General features: G+C 39.4%; 1 protein-coding gene across 1 annotated transcript; it reads left to right on the forward strand.

Moving 5' to 3' along the window:
• Positions 1-13,774: 13,774 nt before the first annotated feature.
• LOC148019969 (protein CURVATURE THYLAKOID 1A, chloroplastic-like) lies at positions 13,775-16,536 on the forward strand. The gene is made up of 5 exons (XM_087700188.1): positions 13,775-14,062; positions 15,569-15,681; positions 15,795-15,902; positions 16,090-16,161; positions 16,264-16,536. The coding sequence occupies exons 1-5, from the start codon at positions 13,924-13,926 to the stop codon at positions 16,333-16,335; spliced, it is 504 nt and encodes a 167-aa protein (XP_087556314.1). The 5' UTR covers positions 13,775-13,923; the 3' UTR covers positions 16,336-16,536.
• The last annotated feature ends 880 nt before the right edge of the window (positions 16,537-17,416 follow it).

The raw sequence follows: 17,416 nt of genomic DNA on the forward strand, positions 1-17,416 counted from the left end.
CCTCACTACTTTCCGTCACTATCGCGCATCTCTCTATGGTGGTGTGTAAGGTATGCCTCTCCATTGCAAGATTTGGATGAACTTGCTCTATCCTTCTATCCATTCTAATAATATAGACTTCTTGATGGTGCCTTCCACTACAAATCAAGTCCATTGGAAACATGTCAAGGGATGGAACAATACAGTTCCTTTGGAACATCTGTATGAATATGTAATAAATAGCAAACTTGCAACTTCCAGTTAGCTTACCTCTACTACTTAAGTGTGTTTGCTGCATTGTTGGGATTGTGATCTGCTCTTTAGTGGTATCAATAAAGGTGCCTACATGGTCTAGTGGTTGTGATTCATGTTTAGTGATATATTTTCACTACAAGAATACAAGAGATATCTTGGCTATAGTGCTTTAAAAAAATCAAACCTTTTGGGTGTGGAGAAACCAAATTAATTTGTAATGAGGGACAATCTCTGTTTGGCCTTTCTTCAACAATACTAGGTGTTTGCTTGCTCTTCTGCTTTCTTTTTCAACAACATAGTCTCTTTACTAGGAGACAACAAAGTGCAGTATACTCCTAAGAATGCAACCCATTTTACTTACCACGCCCTTGGAACCTTATGTCTCTTATGTTTGTTTTTTCCTAGAGTATTTATGATACAAACCTTTCTCATTGTAGAGGTACTCACCTTTTGGATAGGCGAGGAAGATAGAGCATCTATGATATACCTCTGCATCCCACTCTTGCTCTATTTGCTAATCCTCGTATATGCATTGATTAGCATGCATGTCCACCCAATCCTACGGCAAAGTTTATATAGCCCTCCCTCTCCATCTACATGTACATGAACATGATAGGAAAAGTCACCACTACATATTTGGAATGGATTGGCAAGATAGCATCACAAACATACTATAAGATAAGGATAATGTGAATTACATATACAAAAGCCTCCACGCTACCAACTTTGATAACTTTTGTGACTCTATATCTTCATTTGGCTTGAAATCATGGAAGAGAGTGTGAAACATTTGCTCTCTATGTTTTCTCTTTATCTCCTATGTGTATTGGAAGAACAAATCTTGTTCCACTCGAATGTCATAATAGTCCTCCCAACTCAAGAGTAGTTTCCTTCCGGCGTCTTTCAACATGGCCCAAAAGGTCTCTTGTCTCACTCAACTTAAAAAATGTGTATTTTCATCCACTCGAATCAAAGTCATGTCGTTTAATAATAATGTGTTGAATTTGTGATGCATATAGTATAGATGAACAAGAATAATCTATGTTCAAGCATGCACATTTATTCATCCGTGTGACATTTAGCGTACAAAGGCATTCCAAGCATATGAGAAAATGATCAACTACATACATGTTTGTACGAGATATAACTGACAAAATCTCCCCCTCTACCACACTTGTCACTTTTACAAGGTGACAATCAATGCACACATGTTGTCTTGTGTTATCTGGAAAGGCTGTTGAAAACAATTAAATATGTTAGCAATGACGTAGGCAACAAACACATTGAAATATGTTAAGGACCTATGGTTTAGGGCCACTCACATGTGCATATCTCATTTATCCATGTTGTGAGCTGATGGTTACCATCCCAAACATAAAACATGCAATTTGACAAAAAGACCCCAATGGTGCCACTAATTTCTACCTCAAACTCTTCGTGCTTCTTTAGTTCCTCTTACATGATTTTACCACCATCACAACACAAACTTAAGAAACGTTGTTTTACTTAAACTTCAATTTCTATCTTATGTTTCTGTAGTGTACAAGAGTTGATGACTCGGGAAATATGCAAGATGAAGGAAGAGGATACAAATGCACAATTACTTTTTTGGACAAAGTTAAATGAAGTGATGGAGAAATATGGGCTAATTTTTGAGGATTCATGGTAGATGATGTAGCTGCCAACTAGAGGGCCATCCACACAGTTTCCAATGGTGATCCAGACAACATAATGCAAGGAAGGGAGAGATCTCACTTATTTCATTGGGAAGAAAGTCTCTAAAAACACACATCGCAATATGTGCACAAGAGTTTCCAAGACATGCATAAGCTTTTGTGCCACATGTGGAGGTATGCAACCATGAAAGATTATGCAACAAGTGCAATACCGATCCATTTGGACTTGGTGGACCTCAAGGAAAGTTGCAGATATTGCAATATTCCAACAATGGATTGTTGGCTTAGTTGGTGGCATAATATATATCCATGTTGGAGGCATCACTTTACCAATGTAAGTCTAATCCATAAGAGTAGGATGAGATGTGTGATGCAATCATTTTCTCATGCTCCATACCCTCTCATACTGATACTTGTCTAGAGGTGGTAGAGGACATTGCTCATATGCCAAGCACAAATCTAACAAAGCCAATGCATGCAAGTTGGTTGGCCAGGGAGGGATTCAAAGGATCTATCAACTTGTATGATGCATGTGTTAGTGATTTGGCCAATGCTCTACTACATAGCACAAAATGGCATGCATTCAATGGCGGAAAGTTCCATGGTGCAGGACCCAGTGTAGAGAAGCTTTTGAGTCGACTACAACAAGGAATTAGCCCCACACCTTGAGCAATAGCAAGGAAGGTTGAGGAAGTGGCAACAAGAACTGAAATGCATCAACATTTTGATTTTAGAGAGGACAATGTGATTGTAGTGAGAAAATGAAAGGTTGATGGAAAAGTGGAGTTAGAGAGGAAGCAAATACCTGTCAGGCTTAAGTATGTGACAAAAGACATACCTAGAAGAAAGTGCACAAGAAAACTAAACTTTGAGGAGCCTTTTCCTTCCAGCCGATTAAGGGCAGTATCACCAATTTCTTTGGAGGAAATGGTAGTGGTGATAGTCTTTCACAACATCATTTGGTCTATAAGAAGGATTCTAGGAGCTCACAGTCGTGTGTAATGTTAGGGATGGTTGGAAGCTAGACATGGAAAATGCACAAAACCAATAAAAAACGTGATGTATGGGTGCAGCACCAGTTCATGTGGTTCTGTAATAATAGTGTAGACAATACATGAAACATTTGTTCTTCCATTCATCACATACCACCTAGAGTTCCACAAATATGGCCAATGGCACAAGGCACAAATTTGGCAGAAGAAGAAATCCACATGTTGGAGAGTGGTGGGTTTGTTTTACAAAAGGCAGTACAAGAAGTGGATGCCAACAAGGGATTTTGAAGAGGTATTTCACAAGCTGCAAGGAAAAGAATAGACTCAATATTAGCTCTAGATGCAACTGTGAAGGGCCACACAGTGGTGAAACCTTGAAGCATGAGCTTTTCAAACTAAAAACATTGACTTGCATGAGTGTTATGATGTGCACATTGCAAAGGACCATTGTTGGGATTTCATGGATTGTGTAGCAAAAGGAAAGTCATATTTGGCATGCAAGCACTTGTACTATGTGTATCTCCGATTATTTGGAATGGATGCAAATATAAACATGTTTATACACCAATCCATTAGAAGAAAACTTGCACCTCATATTTGGAAGTAGAAGAACTTTTCCAGCACCACCTATATCGTGACCAACAAAGAAACACCAATGCTACCTCTTAGCAAATCCACATTTTATTTTGTCAAGAAAATACTATCATACAATTCACTTGGTTAGCTTGTGTCAAAAATTTGACAAGCTTTTGGTGGCCTTCTCTCTCTAAGTTTGTTAAGCAATAGCACTATTGCCAAAAGTTAAAGCAATATAAATGTACATTTGAATTGCTTGTATGAATTGTATTGTATCAAATTCATTAGGGGGGGAGAGAGAGTAGGGATGGAGGGGGGAAGGGGAGGGAGCTATCAAACCATTGCAATTAAAGTTTTAACAATCCAAAGTGGTCGCACGAGTGATCACATTATGACAATGAGAGAGAGAGAGAGAGAGAGAGAGAGAGAGAGAGAGAGAGAGAGAGAGAGAGAGAGAGAGAGAGAGAGAGAGAGAGAGAGAGAGGTATTTATGATTAAAGGGGACTGCTTGTTACAATGCATGTCATAATTCAAGAGATAGAGAGAGACAGAGAGAGAGTCTGACATGGAGAGAGAGAAGTATTTATGATTAAAGAGGGTTGCTTGTTACAACGCATGTCATAATTTGACATAAGACATTATTATACAATGTAGACTAATCGCATGCATGAGAGAGAGAAAGTGGGAGAGAGAGAGAGAGAGAGAAAGAGGGAGAGAGAAAAATAGAGGGAGAGTGAGTGAGTGAGTGAGGTGTGGGCCATAATCTACCATTTTGGGGTGATTGCACGAATGCATCCATGTTGCATGCTAGAGAGAGAGAACCATTTACATGACATAGAGTGCTATTCGAGTGGATGATGTTGAGAGAGAGAGAGAGAGAGAGAGAGAGAGAGAGAGAGAGAGAGAGAGAGAGAGAGAGAGAGAGAGAGAGAGAGAGAATGTATATACATAGAGGGAAACTGAGAAAGTGAGAATAAAAGATAAGAGAGAGAGAGAGGGAGAGAGTGAAGGTAGTGGTGGTGGTGGTGGCAAGGGGCATAGAGAGAGAGAGAGAGAGAGAGAGAGAGAGAGAGAGAGAGAGAGAGAGAGAGAGAGAGAGTGTGTGTGTGTGTGTGTGTGTGTGTATGTGTGTGTATGAGTGAGTGAGTGAAGGTAGTGGTGGCCGTTGTCATGCCGCTACGTGGACCGGTATGAAAAACTCTAAAGTGCATTATCATTCGGCTTTCTTATTGATCTAGAGAGTCAATACAATATTAGTCATTAGTGTTAGTATCCCTAGTATGGATGGTTCAAAAATACTAGATTTTTGGATAAGTTTAGTCTATTTTTTATATTTTAGATTTTATTTCTTGTAAATATCTAAAAGCTGTAGACAACTTCTAGAACAAGATGACATGTAAAGAAAAAAAAAGCAAGTGGCTTTCAGCCATTTTGGGGGGATTTTATGCAAAAAGAAGGATTGACGAAATCATGCAATGCACGATTGCAATTTACAGGTAGCAAAGAGTACTCCGAACTAGGAGAAGTAGGAGTGATATGGTAGTATTTTTACTAGGTGTCCTGGTATTTTACCCCCCTTTTGGAGCCAATAAAAGCATCAAATTGGCGATATGAGCAACAGAAAGGAAGCTATTGTTTTATGCACATTTTTGGTCAACAAGAGATTTATCTTCTCAAGATGTGAAATAAATTGACAGGCTTCACCTCTATGAGTATTCTTCTACATCTTCTATTTCTTTAAAACCCCTTCTCTTCCGTCTACTCCTCTCCCTAGGTCTCCCTTCACCCTACTGTCTCTTATCCCCGTGGTAGACTTTTAACCCCAAACGCCCCGACAATGGTGAACTCGACATGAAAGTTGGCATAGTAAGTGTGTAAAGATGGGGGATTCTGTAGGTTCAAATGGTGGTGATGCTTTACAACAAATGATTACTTTGTTGTAGCAACAACAACAATAGTAGTATGAAGAAAAGATGTTGTTTCATGGGGTACCGCAGTATGCATAGAGTCGATATTTCTCCTGCTTGGCCATGCATGCATTTCATGATCGGATTGATGAGTTACATAGAAGAGATGTTGATTGGGTAACTTTTAAAAAAGCTTTGAGAAAATAGTTTTTCTTGGAAGGTGCAGGATTGGTAACTAAAAAGACATTTACAGATTGGATTGAAAAGCACAATAAAGTGTTGGCTGCTACAGCTTTGCTCTGTGAATTTGAAAGTCGCTATGCACAGTTGGATGCCGATGAGCAGCAATCATTGGAGAGTTAGAAAATTGATTTGTTTCTGAAGGCTGTAGATCCTGTCTTGCAAGAGAAGCTGATTGATCGTTTAGAATATGCCTCTTTTGAAATAGCACCAAAATCAGATTGGGTTAATGTAATTTAGGAAGTGCATATGTTGGTAAAGAGAGAGCGAATGAAATTAAGATGGGGTACATGCGCCACACCTGCCTGTACTCAAAAGAGGGTTGAAATTGCAGCCAAGGCACCTGTGGCTATGGCAGAACAACCGCCTATACCTATTGGTCCAGCTCTTAAAGGTGATTTTGTGAATGAATTAATCAAAGGCATGCATGATTTGAGCCTGAATTGGATAGAAATCTATGCAAAGGTCGAAAAGTTGGATGTTAAGGTAGAAGAGAAGGGATTGGTCTTCCAATAGAGCCAAATTTTGAAAATGGTAGCATGCAGAAGAGGTTGGAAGAAATAGCAGCAGACAACATTTGTTGCCATAGATGCAACCACATATGGGTTGAGAATGGAAAGGACCAAAGAAGCTCGTAAAGGAGGCATGGCTGAAGCAAAATCTCATGTTTGGATGTTGGCATTAGATTGCATGGAAAAATGCAAAACAACAAAGTCTAAATTGGCTGATGCAAGTCAGAGTATACGAGGGAGAATAGGATGGAGTGCACCAATGGATTCATTTTTAGCCTATGTTTATTTGGCTAAGGTTCATAATTAAGAAGCTCTTGTGGAAGAAAAGAGAAGAAGAGATGAGGATACTGCTAGTCCTTCCTCTTCATCTAAACACATAACATGAAGTAAAATGGAGCAGTAGAAATAGGCTTAAAAAATCCATACATAAGCATGTTATGGAGGATGCATCTCAAGAGAAGAAACAAGAAGGGAAGAAAAGGGGCAAGTAGCCCACTTACAAGTTACAATTGGATCTTGAGACTGCAACAAACCTTAAAAAGGTCTTGGAAGATCGCATACTTGGCAGTAGAGTGGAATTCACACTTGGCAAAGTTCTTGGAATCACGAAGCGTGAATTTCATGATGCAATTATTGATATGTTGAAACAAAAAAGACAATTTGATGGTGAAGTTTTGCAAGCATTGATGGAGGTTGACAAAGACATAGAGAAATAACTTCAGAGGGAATATGATGATGCATGTAATGCTAATTTGGAGCAGGCTAATGTTGAAAATGGGTTAAGTGGGAGTGTAGACAACAAGCTTATCTGAAATTGGTCTTATGGACAGCTGTGAGCATAGAGAGAAGGCTATGTATAATGGGGATGTCCATCAACAAGTACATGAAGGAGAAATGCTCATTTTATTCCAAGTAATTATTATTCACGAATGCATTGGGCTTGTGCTACAACAAAGACAATTGTTAAAGTGGGAGAAAGAGAGACACCTTGCATAGCTCTCTTGGATCATGGTTCCGAAATCAATGTTATGGCACGCAACTTGTATAAGAATGGCGGTTGGCTAATTGATGTAGATCCGGGATGGCGGATGCGAGTAGCAAATAATTCATCAGGGGATCTTTATGTGGCTTGTCCGAATGTATCCATTGGAGATGTTAGGGATGAATACCATTTTTTAATGCAGGATTCATGTAGTTATTCGGTGATTTTGGAGTAGCCCTATATTTTGGAATCAAGGCTAGAAACAAAAGCCTTGGGTTATGGTTCTTCGTATGCTTCGAAAAGGTGGTACAAAGTAAAGATAATACAAAGGTGGTATGATTTCTCACAGTTTGTGTGAATCATCCCCGCAATCGAGATCAGTTGTGGGATAATCCCATGCCACCTAATGCAGGAGAGTTTTAGATAGCACTGCTGTAAGTAGAGGCTATGGTAGTGCCTCTAGGAAGATAATTATGCCTCCAAGAAAGGGGGAAACTGTGTTTGTGTCTAGATTGCAAGAATGGACAGCATGTAGACACATGAAGATTTATATTTAGGATATGATCAGTTCTAGCTTGCATTGGAAAGCTGAGATATCACTACCATGAAGACACAGCTTGGATTGGTTAGGATGTGTATGCTTCCACAGGGAGCAAACAATTCAGTGGAGCATATGATGAATGCTATGCATAAAGTTTTGAGGGAGTATCCCTCAATTGACCTTACCCTTTCTTGATGATGTGCCGATAAAAGCGTGTGATATCCATGAGAAAAATGAAGAGTTGAATGAGTAGGGATGTAGAAGGTTTGTGGCTGATCATATTGTTGATTGTGATAGGATTTTGAGCCGTCTTGAAGAACTGCATTTGACTCTATCATGAGAAAAGTCAGTTTTTGGAGTGGATGAAGTATTAGATATTGGGCACATGTGTGGACCATATGGAAGAAAGCCCTCACCAATAAAGGCTGATGCCATAAGCAGGATGCAGGAGATATGTTTGAATGTATCTGAAGTGAGAATATTTTTGGGTGCATGTGTCTTTTACTTGATATGGATTCCGCATTTTGCTCATGTGGCTAAAAGTTTATATCAACTCTTGAGAAAAGGGCAAAAATTTTGGTGGGGTAAACAACATACGAAGGCAGTTCAAAAATTAAAGAGCTTATTGATTTCGGTCCCAACACTAAAGAGAGTAAATTTGTAGAATGGGCACCCTATTATTCTCATCGTGGATACAAGCCCAATTGGCATTGGTTGGGCAGTGGGTTAGGATGATGCTAATGGGAATAGATATGCCATTCGATTTGGAGCAAAGGTCCTCAATGAATGGCAACGATGGTATTCTCAAGTCAAAAGAGAGCTTTGGGGTGTAGTGATAGCCCTTAAGTGTGATAGGGAGTATTTTATGGGAGCTCATGTAGTGGTAGAGACTGATTGTCTACCTCTATTGTGCATGATAGTAAATTGCTCAACTCTCGATATTGCCATGTTATGGTGGATTGCATATATAAAGTCACTTAACCTTGATTTTCAACATATTGCAATTAGAGAAAACCCCTTGGCTGACATGCTTTCATGAGCAAGGTTTGAAGATGAAGAGGATGATGTGATAGGTGCTGAAAACAACTTTGCGATAGTAGGGAATGAGTATGCAGCTACTGTTATTGCAGGTACAAATATGAAAACAATAAGTACATCTGTCATTAATGCAGGTACAACTGTCGTAACATCAAATATAGCAGGTACAACTGTTGTAACAAGGATTTCAACAGTAAGAAAATAACTTACAGCCATGGAGAAGAGATGGGCAATTGAGAGAAATCATCATCAGTGTTATGCTTCAGTGAGAACACAAATTTTGGAAGCGTTGTATGAGAATAATTTGCTAAAAATAGACCAATATCTTAGTCTCATGATGACAAAGAAGACTAAGTGGTCTAAAGCTGAATTCAAAAGGATTAAAAGAAAAGCTTATGGGTTTTTCTTGAAAGATTGATATTTATGGAAGCATGCAAAGAAAAAGAGAGGAGCTCCAGTATGTGTATTGAGAGATAGGGATTCTCAACAATAGGTGATGCAGGAGTTTCATGAAAGTTTATGGGCTGGACATAGAGGAGTCTGGGGCGCATTTGCCAAGATCAAAGAGAAGTATTGGCGGCAAAACATGTATAAAGATATGGAGCATTATGTGGAATCATGTAGCGTTTGTCAGATGTATTCCATGGTAAAGCATACAGATGGGTTGCAATCGACCTATCCATTGTTTATGCATTGCAAATGGGTAGTTGATTTGGTTACCATGCCTACATGTTTATGGAATATGAGATATCTTGTCCTTGTGCGAGAAGACTTGACAAATCAAGTGGAAGGTTGAGCTCTTAGTATAAAGACTACTCAAGCAGTTTGCATATTCTTATTGGAAGAAGTCTTTTGCAGGTATGGTTATGTTGGTAAAGTGGTTGCAGATAGAGGAGAATTGGATGCGGATGAGGATCGTAACTTCTTTTCACAATTGGGTATCAAGCTGGCTTTAACTTCAACCTACAATCCTGAAGCAAATGGCAAAAGTGAAAAAGGTCATCAGTCTATCATTAAGGCATTAGCAAAGTCATGCAAGGGTAGGATGAAAGAGTGGCCAAGAATGTTACCTGTTACTTTGTGGGCTGATAGGACCACTCATAGTGTAGTTACACGGTATATGCCTGCTGAATTAATGTATGGACAACAGTCAATCATGCCTATTGAGGAGACTATTGGTACTTGGAGTGTTCTACCATGGAAAGAGGGTTTGAATAGAGAAGAGTTGTTGGTCCTACACATTAGACAGTTAGAAAGAAGGCCTGAAGACATTGAGACCACCATGAAAAAGCTGAATACTGCAAGGATCAAGAACAAGAAGAGGTTTGACAAGTGACATAGACTTCGACCCCACGAGCTATACAGGAAGGGGACTGGATGTTGGTTTATGACAGCAGCTTGGAAAATCAGCATAGTGCCTGTCGGAAGATGGCAAAGTGATGGTTTGGTCCATATGTGGTAAGGTTTGTTTTTGACAATGCGATCTATGCATTAAATGAGATGGATGGGACAACTCTAAGGATTCTAATGGTTGGAAAACATATCAAGCTCTTTAAACATAGAGAGTCTTCAGCATATGAGTTGAAGGAGTTGGATACTGAGCATGAACATGAGAATATGGAAGAAGAAGATGTAGAAGATAAAGACATTGACATGGCAGAGGATACTTCTTTTGACAGTGCAGATCCATAAGACTTTGGCATATGGCGGAGGATGTGCAGGTTAAGAGGGGGTGGACGTCATGCCACTGCGCGAACACAATGTGAAAAACTCTAAAGTGCATCGTCTTTCGACTTTCTTATTGATCTAGAGAGTCAATGCCATATTAGTCATTAGTGTCAGTGTCCGTAGTATGAATGGTTCAAAAATACTAGATTTTTGGACAAGTTTAGCCTACTTTTTATATTTTAGATATTATTTCTTATAAATATCCAAAAGCTATAAACAACTTCTAGAACAAGATGATATGTTTTTTTAAAAAATTAAGTGGCTTTCAACCATTTTTGGGGTATTTTATGCAAAAAGAACGATTGGCGAGATCACGCGATGCGCGATCGCAGTTTACAGGCAGCAAACAACACTCTGAATTGGGAGAAAAAGAAAGAGTGATCTGGGAGAATTCTTATGAAGTGTCTTGGTATTTTACTCCCCTTTTAGAGCCAATGGAAGCATCAGATTGGCAGTCTGAGCAAAAGAGAGGAAGTTATTGTTTTATACATGTTTTTGGTCTACAAGAGATTTGTCTTCTCAGGATGTAGAAATAAATTGATGGGCTTCACCTCTATGAGTATTCTTCTACATCTTTTATTTCTTTAAACCCCTTCTCTTCCGCATACTCCTCTCCCTAAATCTCCCTTTACCCTACTGTCTCTTACCCCTGGTGGTGGTGGTGGTAGTGGTGATTGTGGTGGTGGTGGTATCTAGGGGTGGAATGGACAATGTGGAACAAGAAATGAAAGCTGCCCAAAAAAGCTCACTCAAAAAGCTCATTTCTTTCCCTCCCCCCCCCCCCCCCCCCCCCCAACAACAATCCTCAAGGCCAATAATATCCATGTCATTGCCCATACAACTTGATAATCGTGAAGCACCCTATGCATTCACAATGGCAATTGCTTCATTATCAACCCTTACCAATTAAGTCCTAGCAACCCACATCTATGGTATGTGGTATAGTATGCTACATTTGATAGGGAGTGCCAAGGACTAGCACTTATCTAGGAGGGGGAAAATCTTAACCAAATTACTAACTATGGAAAAATAACAATGATAACAAATAATAAATGAAGTTTGAAATGTTAAAGAAGTTACCAAAAGCACTGTAAGATACCAAAAGCATCATTTTCAAAAGTTACACTAAGCCATTATTAAAAATAATAATTATAAAAAATAGTAGTTGAAGCTTAAAACTGAAAAAGGAGACCAAGGTAGGAGCTAGAAAACATTGAAATTATTGTTGGCTTTGGCATTGCTAAAGGTATCATTTTGCAAACAATTTTCCTGCTTTGTGAATACTAACACCAGTTTTAAAGAATCCTAGAGCATGTGCGGAACATTGAATACATAATTAGAGCACTTATGCAAGTTGTATGAATTTGTGAGTAAAATCTACTCTTTCTCATGTAAATTGAAAGTCTTGTATAATCTATCTAAGTTGCATGCAAGTTCTATATGTATTGGGATAGATATGCACTCTAAAATTAAATCCCACATGCACGTTGCAAAGGCCAATGTGCATTGTAATGGGCAAAGCAAGAGAGAAAATAGTTATGGGTGCCTGCCTATGTAACCCAAGCATTTAAAATTCAAAAAATGAAAAGAGACTCATGGTTGGATGTGCAAACTTTGAAGAGCCCTTCTTCTCCTTCTTCCCAACTCATAGCTTGAAAAAAAGAGACATAGCTTGAGAGAGTGAGGCAAAGACCATGAGAACAAGAGCAAATAGGAGAGTAATCCGCTATTATCATTATTGCTTTCTCTTCTCGTCCTCATTCCTGTCCTCCTCCTGCTCCTTCTCCTCTTTTTCTCTCTCTCTCACTCAAGAGAGCACAAAAGGATCAAGAATGAGTAGAAGCAAGAGGAGCTTCCATTGTTTAGGCCCCTTAAGTCAGTTGAGCATTGAGACTCCACCTTGGAGATATGAACTGTAATGAAGAGGTGAGGTATCAAGTAGCATTTCTTGCAATCTCTTGTTTTATATACATGTTTTTTTCCTTGTCATGGGAGAATGAGTAAAGTAGACAAGAGATAGAGAGTGAGAGTGGGAGATAATGCTATGCTATATGTGTGAGGTGGAAATGCCAAGAAAGAGTGATGCTCTTGAAAGCTTATGAGTATCTTGTCAATGCCCCACCATTGAGATCATAGAGCCTAATATAATGATTTTTTGATTTGAGTTGGTAGAAAGGAGGATGCAATTAGGTAGCTTCATGCTGTAAGAAAGTAGGCAACTTTGTGTGGCCATTAGTGTCATGCCAATATTAGCCACTTATGTATGTGTAGGCTTCTCCACATAGCTTTGCATGTGGATGTTTCTAGCCTTTATTGCATGTATTGGCACTCACTAAACAACACTTCTTAGACTATTTTAGCATCAATGTCCAAAGATGTTAAAGGAATTCTTCGACAATTACAAAATATGTTGTGTTATAAGAACATTGTTAATCAGAAGAAAGCCAAACCACAAATAATGCAAATAGAGGCAACATTTTTTGCCTAACCACTTGCTTCACATTTTTGCTTTGTGTCTACTAGCTTCCATTAGTGCTTTATCAATTGGGTATATCTTTGAATAGCAAGCACTCTCCTTGCCATGTAGCAAGAGTAGTGGTCTTAATGAAAATTCGAAATTTTCAAAGGTAAGTCTAAGGCTTTTTTTGGACAATGGCACATTAGATAATAGGTATGTTCCTAGTCTGAAGCTTGAGGCTTTTTTGGACAATGGTACATTTGATAATAGTTATGTATCTTGAGGGTGAGCCTATTTGGCTTTATGGTTAGTAGGTGAGTCTCGCGTCCATTCCCATATGGTTTAATGTGAATGTGGCTTGTATTGTGTCTCGTATGTAGGATCCTAGGTAGACATTGTTCCTAGCTCCTCACTAGAATCCATGGCATGAGCCATTGAAAAAAAAGGGTAGAGTGAAACCATGCAGAGAGCAGAGGAAGTGTCAGGATGGGGAAGGCTGGCTTGTTGATTAGTTTACTTGTTTGTTTGGGGCTTGTTAAAGAAAGCTCCATTTCCTTGAAAACAAAAAAACAAGTGTGTATAGAGGGAATCTATTAAAAGAGGACCTAGAAATGTAAAAACTTGTAAACATATAACCTACAACTAGGTAAAGGATTGCATATGTAAGTCATTAGAGGCTAATGTCTTGTACCCTAAACAAATGACTTTAGCAAATGGATATTAGTTTTAATTGCTTTAGTTAAATATTAATCGCAAAGGGTCTCATCTATGTATTAGCGTGAAACACTAAGAAAGGTTATTTGATATTGTGTGGTTGGAAAGGGGATCATGGGCAGCACCCAATTGGGGAGGAACGAGTGCCTTAAAGAAGGCGCCCTCTCTCTCTCTCTCTCTCTCTCTGTGTGTTTTGACGGCCACACGTTGGGATAGCACCCGAGTCAGTACAAAGAGTAAGGATAGCATCGTAGAATGTGTCTCTGTGTCTGTGTGTGAGTAAGAGACACACACGAGAAGAGGGAGCCACAACAGAGCAGGCCCTATGGCTGCCCTTTCTACGACCTGCGGCTCCTCCATCTTTGCACCTTCGTCTTCGTCGCTCTCCTCTTCCACTAGAGCTCGTCCTTCCGCCTCCCTCTTCCTGCAGGGCAAGCCTCTGAGGTCGCCCCTCTCTCATCCAGGTAACCCTATCGATCTTCATTCTGAGGTCTCTTGAAGCTGAGTAGTTTCCTATAGTGGTTCTCAATGGGATATCGGCCGTCACCATTCTGGTTTATCCTAGTAGCGTTTGGTTCTTTGAATGCTATTAGGATTCGTTTGCATTTTGGTTTTGATGCGCTGAAAGACATATGCCATATCCGCCCCAATGGTGGTCTGTTTTTTGTTCTGCATCTGCATTTGAGAACTTTATATTCTGCTGTTTTTGCATTTCTCATTGGCGCATCAAAGGTTTGTTCTAGTGGTGGTGGTTTTTGTTCTGCACTTGCCCTGTTTCTTCAAATTCTTCCCCCTACCATAGGACTCTTAAATTGCGATAAGTTTTTAACATGTTCCCATGCGGAAATGGGCTCTTTTCCCATATTTTTTCCCTTGAGTGTTCAACATCATAAGCTTCTGCTAGGAGGGCACGACACACCTAGCTAGGTTTTTATGGGCATTGGGCTGCCAGCCCCTACTCCAGGGCAGTAGTCCCCCTTTCCCCAACTGCACCTAGCTAGGTATGCTGTCTTCTCACATGGAAGCTCCTAATGTTGTCATAGTTCACAATGTGGGAGTCGTAGTAGGAATTGATCTAAACCTTCTAATGTATAATTCTGTGTAGTGGAGCAAGATGCCTGTTCGATGTAGTGGAGTAAGATGCCTGTTCAATATAGGTATCTAATGATGGTTTACCTGGCATGATTAAGGGCAAGCTTCCAAATTACAAATGGCATCTGGTAAAGTGGAGACGCTTGCAAATTAGTTATTAGCTATTACAATGTTGCTTGGGTGTGAAGTCTTGTCTTTCGAGCCTACAGCATTCCAGAAATTAACTGCAGATGACTGGTTCTAAGGCAAATAGTGGAACGGAATTTCTAATGCTGAGGTTTTGGACTCATCGAAGCAGACTTGGAAGTGATATGTGGTTGAGTTTCAGAGTACTGTCCATGTCACAGTGAAGTACAAAGGGTTTAGACACAGTGAGCAATGGGTGCCAGCTTATTTGTCACAAAGCAGTGTTGGTTGAGGGGCCAAACAATGAAAAGGTTTATTACCAGTTAACTGCAGCCTGTGTAAACATTCTTAAGAGATCATTAATACCCCCACTCTTTTGTTGAATACACTGGACCTCATTGTAATTTTCCAGCTGCACTTGTACTGCTGTCCACCCCAACCTAAAGGAGCTGTAACTGTTTGTGATGCTTTCCTGTTGTCTATCCACTGAACTGCTAATCAAGGCACTAGTGTAAATCAACTTTGTTTTGTTCTTGAAGTTTTGAATTATTCAAACTATTTGTAGGGACATGCTTTTCTGTAGGCCTATGGATTTCAGTTGATACTCACCTTACTACCCACTGTTTCACATCAAATATCTCTGTTGGACCAACTGTAATCTTAGCAGGGATTTGCTTAGTGGATCATGTACAAATATTTTATATGTGAACAAATAACTTTCAAATGTTAAAGGCTTTTGTTTGAACTTTTAGGCTCTCCTACTTTGCCACTCCTCACTGTACGAGCTACCACCAGTACCGAGGAAAAAGTTACGACAGAGACTTCAGCGCAAGCCGAGGATCTTATTGCAGATCTGAAGGCAAAGGTAGCTGCTATTGTTAAAAAATGTGACATAGCATATCTGCTCTTTAATACTAATGAAGTAAAAGCATGAGATTGCTGTTGTGATTCTGTCTTTGATTTTCACTATTTTTGCAGTGGGATGCTACTGAAAATAAATCAACAATTATTGTCTATGGTGCTGGTGCCTTAGTTGCATTATGGTTGTCCTCCACTATTGTTGGGGCTGTTAACTCTGTGCCATTGGTAAGCTATGCAAGGCCATGAAAGGTGTCTGATTCTGCTACAAGCTGTCTGGATTATAACTTTTCCCTTGTCTGTTGACTTCATAACCTGGCCTGCTCTTTGAGTTAACAGAGTATTATCAAGTTTTGTTAGTCTTACGGTCTATTTTTTCTCTAGTGTTTTCTAATACTAAGAAACTTTAACACAGCTTCCCAAGGTGCTTGAACTCGTTGGCCTTGGTTATACTGGCTGGTTTGTATATAGGTACCTGCTTTTCAAGGTAACAACTTTTTACTTACTGTTATATGCCTGCTACTAGTGCTTGATGCTCACTTATCATTGCCATTCATTTTTACATTTGGATCATTTGGTATTTCTACAGGAAAGTAGGAAAGAACTTGTAGCTGACATTGAGGAGCTAAAGTCAAAGATAGCTGGAGCTGGCAAAGAGTAGATTGTGCAGAGAGCATGCAGGAGCTATTGTTTCCTGCATTTGTAATTTTGACCTTCTGTATATGCCTTTTGAGACACATTGAAGCTGAATTATAAACATCCGCGTATCATCCTTCTGCACTGCTACATGTCTGGTCCTGAGTCAATGGGACATGTATTGTGTTTGGGTTGCTTATGGAGGAGGACAGTTTTGATTCATCAACCTGAGATAGAAGTGGCTGGATGTTACACGAATGTGGTGATGCCTTCAGGTGTTTGGAGAAATTAAATTTAACATGTTAACTGAGGAGTTACAATATGGCCTCAGTCCTTAATGTTATTAAAGATTGTATACATGCAAAATATGCCTGATTGCTGCCAATTAGTTGCGGAAGCCATGCCCTTGTGACCTAGTTAAAGCCATGTAGGTGTGTTGTTATAAAGTTGGTGATGGGCCTTGGACCTAATTGCTGTAAAATATGTTGATTTCACAATGTGAAGCTAAATATGCGCTGTGCACAAAAACATTTTTGACAATTGCAACAAAAATCCTATTAGCATGTAACCTGGTAGGTATTTTAGGCTTTGCAAATGGTATCGGACCCTAATTATGAATGTGAAGACTTTATGTGCTAGTGTTGGATCAAATAATAATGAGTGTAATAGAGCTTTTCATTAAGTGTGGCAGGCCATGTTTCTTCATTATTATGTAAGCCAAGTGTTTTCTTTGGTTTTTGTCTCTCAAGTCTGACAAGGCCATTGTCACTTCATTGCTTTGTTCTGCAAGCCTTTTCTTTCAATCTTTGTTGATTAGAGTCATCAAAAGTGCATGTTCAACATTAATGGATTATGGGGTTGATGTAATCAACAATGTGGGTGATTAAATGACTACAGGAAGAGATGGTACATTTTTCTTTAAATGCATGGTATAATGTGCATCAGTTGTACTATCCATGAGGGAATGACTTGAATGCAATGGTGATATTGTGCTAGCTCACCTTGTATCTGTGGGATAGTTCCTTGCAAGTTAGCTAATATATCAACAGCTGAAACCAAATGTGTGTCCCAGGGATCTGTTTTCATTTTTATTTCCATATTCATGT

The sequence above is a fragment of the Lygodium microphyllum genome, chromosome 19, assembly GCF_053477565.2.
Source record: "Lygodium microphyllum isolate KBCC chromosome 19, Lygodium_microphyllum_v1.1.10, whole genome shotgun sequence".
Classification (NCBI taxonomy): domain Eukaryota; kingdom Viridiplantae; phylum Streptophyta; class Polypodiopsida; order Schizaeales; family Lygodiaceae; genus Lygodium; species Lygodium microphyllum.